This window comes from Arachis hypogaea, chromosome 2 (genome assembly GCF_003086295.3).
Source record: "Arachis hypogaea cultivar Tifrunner chromosome 2, arahy.Tifrunner.gnm2.J5K5, whole genome shotgun sequence".
Lineage (NCBI taxonomy): Eukaryota > Viridiplantae > Streptophyta > Magnoliopsida > Fabales > Fabaceae > Arachis > Arachis hypogaea.
Genome location: NC_092037.1, coordinates 7,736,618 through 7,746,926, shown reverse-complemented (window position 1 = coordinate 7,746,926; position 10,309 = coordinate 7,736,618). Strand labels below are relative to the sequence as shown.

General features: G+C 32.9%; 1 protein-coding gene and 1 long non-coding RNA gene across 2 annotated transcripts; one reads left to right on the top strand and one right to left on the bottom strand.

Annotated features, from left to right (window-relative positions):
• Positions 1-2,908: 2,908 nt before the first annotated feature.
• LOC112735750 (uncharacterized) lies at positions 2,909-4,728 on the bottom strand. The gene is made up of 4 exons (XR_003168523.3): positions 4,341-4,728; positions 3,887-4,056; positions 3,605-3,640; positions 2,909-3,270 (listed from the first exon to the last, which is right to left on the bottom strand). It is a non-coding gene; the product is annotated as an uncharacterized lncRNA (long non-coding RNA).
• Positions 4,729-5,367: 639 nt separating this feature from the next.
• On the top strand, positions 5,368-9,546 carry LOC112735740 (thioredoxin H-type). The gene is made up of 5 exons (XM_025785254.3): positions 5,368-5,756; positions 6,609-6,670; positions 7,058-7,180; positions 8,836-8,958; positions 9,260-9,546. Exons 2-5 carry the CDS (start codon positions 6,650-6,652, stop codon positions 9,419-9,421), a joined length of 429 nt encoding a protein of 142 aa, XP_025641039.1. The 5' UTR covers positions 5,368-5,756; positions 6,609-6,649; the 3' UTR covers positions 9,422-9,546.
• The last annotated feature ends 763 nt before the right edge of the window (positions 9,547-10,309 follow it).

Below are 10,309 nucleotides of genomic sequence, written 5' to 3'. Positions count from 1 at the left end.
CTCCAACTAAACCAAACTCTAAAAAGAAATACTTCCATATTTAGAATAATTAAACAATATCCTTTCTATACTTTTACTGTTTTACACACACAAAATTTACTTAATAGTGTTTTTCAACAAGTACCATTCATATATAAAAAAATAACAGATATGTTCTTCTTAAATATTTCCAATGTATAAACTTTCACATTAATTATATATATATATATATATATATATATATATATATATATATATATTATTCGCATCTCTTTTAGAGAAAAAACCACTCTTAGTATGTAATTTAATTGTTACTTTGATCTTATTAACTTTTTTCTCGGTCTTCCTTGACACTGCACACATAAACAAAGTAAGTCTCTGGCTATTTATAACCTAAAAATCTTATTGTACATTTTTTCAATGCATAATAAATATTATTTAAATTTATACATTATCATATTGTTTTAAAATATGACGAAAATATTATGTTTTTTCAAGTATATATTTCGTGTCTCTGGTGCCAAATTTTGGGTGACTAAGTATGACTATGTGTTGACCAACTAATAATAAGTTGAGATGTGTTATGGGTGGATGGATGTTTAATTTGTAGATACACCAGAGAGAATTCTTAATTATATCTCTCGTGGTAAACAATCTTTTTTTACTGCATGATTAATTGTGAAAATTTATGATAAACAAGGGATATAATGATATATCTATAACTTGAGTTTCGTCTGTGTCGTCGGATACAAGATGTCCTTTACTAATGTTACCCAATCTTTCTTTCTTTGGGTTTTGAAAATGTTCAATATTTTCTTCATTGTCATGTTGTAAATTAGTATTGTTATCTAAATAAAATAGTTACTATGACCGATTAATGTTGTTATTGTACTTTGTATAGTCAAATTCTGAGTCTTTCACCGATATCCTTTACGTGTTTCAAATTGTGATTAGTCTTTGTGTCTTAGCCTCTCTACCCACCAATTAGATATGACCACCCAAGACATCACCTATGTAAATATGTCAGAGTTACCGTGTATAAAAGTATTTATTCGGTCACCTTCCATTTCAATTTTTCTTGCCATTATTTACAAAGTAAGTATGATTCTACGTAAACAATACTGCCAAGTTTGAGAATTATAAAATCAGCCTTTAGAGTTTTTAACTTTGTAACGTGATATTTGTTGACTAAATTTCTACCGTAATTTCTAAGATTCACAATTTTTACTATTTTAGTCTTTTAGATTCAAAATGTATTATACTAATTCTCGAAATCTAGTTCTAGACATTATACTGGTCCTTGGATTTTTTCCATTATTAAGTTAATGAACGAAAAATTGAGCTAACTCTGACTTGTAATGTTAGACACATAGCTAAATAGTATCTTTTAACTTTAGCTTTTAAATAAGACAAAAATGAAGTTATTTTAAAGAATGATGAAAGGAGATATAATAATTTGCACATTATATAAACTCTTTTTTCTCGTTTTGTTTTTGCCTCGTTTAAGTGTCAAAATGAAATAACACTATTTAACCATGTGCTCAGTATAGTAAGTCTTAACCAATTCAACACTTAACTCGCTGGTTCAATACTAGAAAGGGTCCAAAAACTAATATGATGCCCACAATTGAATTTCAGAGACCATTATAGATGATTTTAAAGAACTAAAATAATAAAAATTGTGAATTTAAAAGACCACTTTGGAGATTTAGTAGACATTTGTTATCTTTCTTTTTTCTCCAAAATGTTCTACTAGGGTTGTGGAGGGTGCAGTGCCCTTGAGTCCGTTACATCGAGCCATACTCGCCCGATGCTGGCCTCCTATCGACATTGTCCTGCACTGTTCCATTGAACAAACACAATGTCAAACTCGAAGGAAAACGCAACTAACAATGAACAACAAATCGAAGAAGAAGAATAAGAACTTATAATATATTTTTTTTTGAAAGGACAAGCTCAACACAACAAGTGAAGCAAAAAGTACAAACAAAACTAAACAAAGAAAACTATACGAAATTAAATTTTGATACCCCTGTCATCTTCGGCAGTACCATCAACAACAGAAGAGATTAATGGATCAAGAGCAGCTTGTGGGAAGACTCCTCTCAAACAAGCATATCAACGCGGCCTGGATCCAGTTAGCCATGGAAAGTGTTTGGAGGGAACCTGAAGGATTGAGAGTGGTGGAGATAAAGCCTAAGATCTACCAGTTCTTTTTCAACAAAAAGTCTGACCTTGAACGCATCCTCAAGGAAAGTCCCTTGATCTTTAGAAACTCTTGGCTGCTGGTGAAATGATGATGGAACAGAGAAGAAGACCCAGTTGAAAAGGGGACGGACGCAGCTGAAATAAAAGTACAAATGTAGGAGATTATAGAACACTATAAAACTGTGCATAATATATCCGATCCGATAATTTTAATGCAAATCAGATCGAAATTTTGGTTATATCCATCCAATCCGCATTCACCCGTAATTAATTCCTTTATCCTTAGAAACAAAAAAGGTTTGAGAATTATAAAATCACTGCACTTTATTTGTTATATATATCATAAATAATCATATGCAGTGTTATTAGTGAGATATTTACAGACTTCTGCAGGGTAAGTACACTATTTAAGTAGTTATACATGTTTCAATGTTTGGGTGTTTGGCGGTTCATGAAGCCGCATAGCGATGAGATAATGCTGTTCACGAAGCTTTAACATGCTTCCCACCAAGCATCAATGCTACTTACATATGTCCAAAAGCTTAAGGTTGACTTATTGACTCGAGAGTCCAATAAAATCGTGGCACGTAGACATGGATTGACTTACCCACAAAATACTCACAAGTAATAGTTACACACAAGGTTCTGAAAACCGAACCGGTCATTGAACCGCTCTAGTTACTGGTTCACTGGTTTATAGGTTTAACCGGTTCGACCGTGATTGAACCAAAAAAACCGTTTTATAATAAAATAAAAAAAACATAAATACATTCTGCGGAAAAATACCATCCAAAGTTCCTATTCATGCATCTAAAACGGACAACACCAAACGGAGCCATATAAATCAATGGCACCAAACATCCAAAGAAGTTGTCTCTTGCCAAAATTTCATTTCATATTACAAGTTTACAACATATGCAGACAAATACGTAGGTGATATGAAAACTCTATAATGGTTATTGAACATGCATGCTCTCATGAACACTAATCAACTAATCAACTATCAATGCCATCAATGCCGCAGGTGCTACTCCACACTGCACCATGGCTCCGATCTAGCAGCTTGCACTCAAAATTCTCAGTCTGCATAATAGTTATATGTATGATCAATAATACTAGCTGCTAGTACCATCCACAATGAAAAAAGTCTAGGAGTCAACAATTTTAATTCATATTAGCTAACACTTTTAGTCAACAGTTTAATGCCTTTAGTTTAATAGTCTATTTAGTGATTCCAATGCAATATATATGATGAAAAATAATTTTTTGAGTCACAACAATAACCACTATTTCATTACATAGGATAGTAGCATTAGTGTAAGATGTTGAAGACTCAAATTTCAACTACTCTTGATGATAATTGCTTGATTCAGCAGAATAATTTAGAAGTAGGAGAATGTGTATATATATAGTATACCTCACAAAGCTGGACAGCAGTTATGTCTCTAATTCCCTGTTTGATACCAAATCATAAATGCCAAGTAATTAAGCGATGAAATGAGTGTAGCATAACTTGAATACAACACCACCACCAAAGTTAATATTCAAACAGCAGACAATTGCATTCGCTGCTATATTTTAGTCTTAAAAAGACAAAGTTGAAGACATTATTTTTTACCACACCTAACAAACTTGCATCTCATAAGCCACTTTCAATCTATTGCTTTCCAAAATCACTGTATTATATACTTTTATGTACCTTATTATTTCGAGTTACTCCAAAAGAAGTTGCTTGATATCGAAGAGTGTCACTCCCTGCCATGGCATCCAGCTACTCCTCAGTCAAGTTCTCTGTGTACTGGATGTTTGCAATCCATTTACCAGGACATGGACAGCAACTCGAGTTACTCCAAAGAAGAGCATCCAATGCTAATCAAGAATTAAATAATCATTCAACAAAAACACAAAACATTCAATAATTTCTGAACAGAGCATAAAAAAACCGAATTTAGGGAAGAAAAATAAAAAAAATCGCAGTTCACAGTTCACAGTTCACAGTTCACAGTTCACACTTCACAAAACTTCAAAGTAACCTTCGAACAGGCTTGAACAGAACTGAACTAACAATAATTATAAAAAATTATTCAATTAATCATCCTTCAACAATTAATCAATGCTTCAACAATTATTATTACAAAAATCAAAATTCATACCTAGGGTTAGAAGCTGGAAGTGTGGAAAAATGTAGAGCTGGCGGGGACAGGGACAGTGGCTGGCAAGAGGAGGCCGAAGGGGTGGAAGGGTTGAACAGAGCTAGCGCCGGCGGTCGCTAACTGCGCGACGAAAAGTGGCGCTGGCGGTGGCTGTGATTTTCGAGGGCTGACTTGGCGATGGAGCGTGGTTGCGCGAACAGTGGTGGTGGCTCCACGAACGTTGCGACGGCAGGGCTGGACGGAAGTTGCGCCGAAAACTCGAGGCGGAGACCGGAGACGTGCGAACTGAGAGCGAGAGGTGAGGGTGGACTGTGGAGGCTCGAGAGGAGAGGTATGAGTAGGTCTGTGGGTGAGACTAGGGTCCATCCCCTTTGCCCCTTCTTCAGCATGCAAAACGCAACGTTTTGCTAATGCTAGCCAATTTCAAAAACCGGCCGGGTCACGGTTCGGTTCGACCGACCGATTCCCGGCCGATTTGACGGTTTAATTTCGGTTTCTAAATTTGTCGATTTTTGTGTTTACCCGAACTGTATTGTCAACGGTTCACGATTCGACCGGTTCGACTGGCCAGTTCGAATCGGTTTTCAAAACATTTTACACATAAAAAAAATTTAATCTTCTGATATTTTTCTTTCCAGAAATTAGTTGTCAAACAAATTTTAAAAAAGGCATTTTTATTTTTAATAAATTTAAAAAAAATAATTTTATCAAATAAATTACTCTTTTCATATAATAATATTTGTTAAAAATTTATTTTTCAGATATACATATAATAAATTTGATTAAAATGACAAAAAATTAATTCATCTTCTAAAAATAGCTAAACATAAAAAATTAAAATATATCTAAAATTTCTTGAATATTTACTCAAATATTTATATAATGTAATGTCATATCATGAATTAAAATAGAAATTGTGAATATGCATTCCTCAATAACTTGTGGAATCAAGCATCAACCGTCAACTTAAGAGATTAACGCATTATCAACCGTTCAATTCATAAAGATATCGTCTTGTTTATTAGGTGTATTAAATCAACATTTCGTTCTATATTCAACTACATTCCGGTGTCATCAATGACTTCGATAAATAAAATTTTGTTTACACAATCCTTGTATTTGTATGCTTTAGGTGTCATCAACTTATTCTTCTTCGTCTTGTTTAATTTAATTATTACTATAAATAAATAACTTGGTCTGAAAAATTTAACGCTCTATAGTATTATCCAAAAAATTCATTGATAATAATGGAAGACGTCATGATGAAACGCTCTAAATCATCATCATCATCATCTTCCAGCTAATGTTGTTTACAGCTTAGTCTCCAAATACACCAATTGTGTTCTTATCTCCTTTCCTTTTCAGTAAAACCTAAAAATTGGGGTTTCCAAGCGATCTCGAATCTCAATTTTCGAGGTAATTCAACAGTACTCTTCTCTGTATCTGGTATTCAATGCTGGTTTTGCTTTCAATTTTTCTTATGCCCAATCTCAATCCATGTTTGCATATGTAAAATCGCTAGATTTATTTTTTTTTTCATGGGAATCTCTTTCTCATTTCCATTTCCATATGAATTGATTTAAAGACGCGAACTTTCAATGTTCTCATTGACCTAAGAAATTTTCTGACCAAATGTTTGGATCCCATTTGCATCAATGAAAATGAAGGGGGTCTCTGCAGCATTATAATTTGTTCACTTGAGAAATCACTTATTAAATATGCCTAATACGTATAAATTAGTGTTTGGACTCGTTGTTTTCTCTGTGAATTGCATCTTTGTATAATCTCTTGAGATTGCTCCCTCTGTTTCTTTAGTGCTATATATAAACAGCAAGCACTCTCTTATGGTTGCAGTTACCAAGGACCTTAGATTGATGTATATCATGTTTTCTACTTAACTAGTTGAGAAGGCCTGAATGTTAACCAAAGTGGTTTATAAGAGTACATGTGTCTACCTTAGCATGTTTTATGTCTGACACTGGAGCATAAGTTCTATTTTGTTTATGTTTATAACCATGTGATTTCTAACATCAATAAGTGAACAGTTATGAAAGTATGTATGTTAAATCCTGAGTAGCTAAAACCTATTTTTGCTTTGCCTTCGGTGTTGATGTAGCTCGCAAGTTGCTTACTCACTGATCAACTATTGCATTGATATATCATTCATTTGTGATTTAGTGGTGGTTTTCTTTCTGCCATTCACTTTGATCTTGAAGGACTTTGAGAAATTCGATGCGCTGATGAAATATTTGGTGCTTCTACTTGCAGGCTTAACTAAATTTTACAACTTTTGGCTTCAGCACAATTAAATGGGGCTTTGTTTAGCTAAGGTGAGAATATTTTTACTTTGGATTCTTCAGTCATCATAGCTATAACTTACTGGTAATGGAAGATCATCGACCTTTGCTGCTCCAATTCCTTGCGATAGTTTCGGGCTCCAAAATCTTTGGCTTATTTAAATTTAGCAACACTGTAGTACTCCAATCGCAACATAACTCTGTTCATCTATAGTAACCTCCTAAATTTTCTTACCTTATCAAGTTATCATTACTACCTGCTAGTAAGAATAAAAAGAAACAGATATTAGGTCTTTGATGGTAGTGCAAGTTTTCACTTTTCAGGACCCCAGAGCTTCTAGAACTTTGTAATGTATCAGAGCAAGTCATTCATTGATAAATTCATTTGACTGAGACTTTTAATGTTCTCAATGTCTGTAGGATCAAGATAAAGATGATGATTCTGACCATCATGTGGACATGGTTTCTGGGAATGTGCAACTTATTACCACAAAAGAATCTTGGGACCAAAAGTTGCAAGAATCATCGAAGGATCACAAAATTGTAAGTTTTGCATCGCTTTTCAATTTGTAGCCCAGTAATAGTTAATGCTAGCTGAAGGTCAATTATCATTTTATTGTGCTGTTTTACAGAATCCAAAGTTAGTTGGCTTGTTTTACAGAATAAAAATGTATTTCAATTGTCAAACACCAGTGCCCCCTAATCCTATCATAAAATATTTTGTTGATTATATCGGAAACTCTGGCTTTCACTTATAGTTTCTTTACAATAAGTTTAGTTGACTAGTATATAAGCATTTTAGTTATGTTCCAATTATATTTCAAAAATGATACTCAACATGGTATTGCCTTAATTTGTTAGAAAGGGTAAAGTATACTTTTGTCCCTAATGTTTTTTAATAGTTTTAAAAATACCCCTAATGTTTAATTTGTTTCAATTTTGTCGCTAACGTTTTCGATAAGTTTCAATTTTATCCCTACTGTCAAATTTTTGTCGGTCAACATCTGATCAACAATTTTTTCCAGTTTTACCCTCAAAATTACTGTTCAACTTCTTCTTCATCATCATCTTCAAATATTTTTTCTCTCTTCTAATCACTCTCCTTTCTAAACCCACTTTCTGAAATTAGACTCTTGAGACTTAACCCTCTTTTTTATGGTGTCATGGGATTCCGATTCCTTTTAATTGGATTGGTCACCATAAAAATTCATTGTAGCAAAGTTCTCTGGAAAGGGTGGACAACAACTATTTTCTTGGGAACATTTTTTCGGGAAACAAGGAGGGAACTTAGGTTGAAAGTTGGAATCTTTTGGAAAAAATCAACGGACTAATGCTTTCACTTGAAGGATTTGATCTTACCTGAGACTCAATTGGGTTGATTGATTTCAGCTTCCTCAACAATTTTTCTTTCAACCAATTCATTCTTTGCCCTAGAATCAAAAAATAATAAAAAGGAAAAATTGAACTTGATTTTGTTATCTGAACAAATTAGGGTGAAGATTGGGAAAATAAAGCTTAAACTTTCATTTTTTTTTTCTTTGGATTCTTCTTTTGATGTAGTGATGTGTTGGACTCTTAGTTCCAATGGCTTGTTTGGCTAGTGATGGTTGCTTCAATGGTTGAAGGGGGGGGGGGGGGGGAGAGAGAGAGAGAGAGAGAGAGAGAGAGAGTAGTGTGATGATAATAGTGGTGGTAGGTATAAAAGAAGGGTAAAATTGGAAAAAAATTGTTGACCATATGTTGACTGTTAAAAATTTGATGGTACAGGTAGAATTAAAACTTATAAAAAATGTTAGGGACAAAATTGAAACAAATTAAACATTAGGGGTATTTTTGAAACTTTTCGAAAATATTAGAGACAAAAAATATACTTTACCTTGTTGGAAACCTTAAACTACAATGTCTTATTACTCTCAAAATTGGCATGCTTAAACTACAATGTCTTATTACTCTCAAAATTGGCATGAGGAAGTCCTATATATGTTATAGGGTTGAACATTTTGCGAAGGACATGACGTCGGTCATTGCTAGATTACTACTGAAGGATATTATGTTCACTTAATATGACCTCACCTCCTCCCAATAAAAACCCTTTTAGTTGTTGCAAATTTTACTTGTATATTCCCTTTTCTTTCTTTGGATTTGTTTAATTTCCTTAGGCACAATAATTATTAATACCAAAGCTTCTTGTTCAACAGCTGATTGCAAATTTCAGTGCTGCATGGTGTGGTCCGTGTAAGCTTATTGCACCATGTTACTGTGAGTTGTCAGAGAAATACTCATCAATGATCTTCTTACTAGTTGATGTGGATGAACTAACTGTAAGTTTTGAAACTATCAACTATTATTACCATTATTATGAATAATGTTACACATTCAAATTTTTTTGTTAATCACGTTCAACCAAGTTGGCCTAATATAACAAAAATCAGTTATGACTAACATTATTCCAAGTCTTATTGTTTAACTTAGTTGGACTTGGTTCATAAAAAAACTTGGATATGTAGTATTACTTTATTGTTATAGCTATTTGACAGAATAATCATGTAGTAGTTTCTCCCTGATGTGATGTTATGGAGAACAAAACAAATCATGTTCTAATCAATGTTTTGCATTTTGCAGGATTTTAGTACTTCCTTGGACATCAGAGCCACACCAACCTTCTTCTTTTTTAGAGATGGACAACAAATTGATAAACTCGTAGGAGCCAACAAGCCAGAGTTGGCAAAGAAGGTTGCTTTGTTTTCTACTTCATTTGGTTCCTCAATACCAAATTACCAGTAGTACAATAGTGATTGTATTCATCCTTTGCTACTCAAATGGGTTTCTTGTAGTGGAACTAATGTCAGTATGTATAGTTAAAACGAAGTTTGTCTTTTGATGAAATATTAAAAGACTATTGTGCCTTAGTATTTGACAGAATTTTACTTTTTTATCCTCTCATCATAATTGGTGGATTTGATTATGACATCACTCTTAAGAAGGGCTATATATATTTTCCCAAAACCAATAAGTCACAGAATAAGGAACCAATGAAAATGTTGGAACTATTTCTAAACTAGGATGAGACCCGCGCATCGCGCGGAGCGGTAAATTAATAATAGTATATAATAAATATAAAAATTATTATATTTTGTAGAATTAAATTAAATATGTAAACTAAATTTAAATTTAAAAATTTTATTTAAAATAATTTGTAGTATAAAAGATTTGGATATTAGAGTTGTATATACAAAATAACATTTTTATTTGGTAGTTTGATTTTCGTATTTGATTTAGTTGATGAACTTAGCCTTCTTATGTTGCGCTCGTCCTCTTTTTTATTTATTAGTTGTTATTAGAGTTGTTACTTTCTTCTTTTTGTAGTAGGTTTAAACATGTTCTTTATGAATTGTTGAGTTATATGCACTTTTTATTGTGTTGTTTGTTCTATCTTTGCAAGTATGTTCTTCTTCCGAAGATGTGTCTTGAATTTGTATGGTTTTCTTTCTCCTTAATCTCTTGATGGGTATGTGATCTTCGTTTGATGATATTAGTGTTGGCGAAGTTGGTTCCTATAATCAATGAATAATTTAAATTAGAAATAAAAATGATGTCTAAAATAAGTGATTTTTTTTAATATTACCTGTTTTATTTGTTGTAATGGGTGTTGAGATTCAGTATTTTTTGTTA

Bases quoted from the DNA above. Each gene is read 5' to 3' on its own strand.
- LOC112735740 (XM_025785254.3), top strand. From the start codon at position 6,650: ATGGGGCTTTGTTTAGCTAAG. The intron at 6,671-7,057 runs GTGAGAATATTT...CAATGTCTGTAG, and splicing joins TGGGGCTTTGTTTAGCTAAG to GATCAAGATAAAGATGATGA. The intron at 8,959-9,259 runs GTAAGTTTTGAA...TGCATTTTGCAG, and splicing joins TTGATGTGGATGAACTAACT to GATTTTAGTACTTCCTTGGA.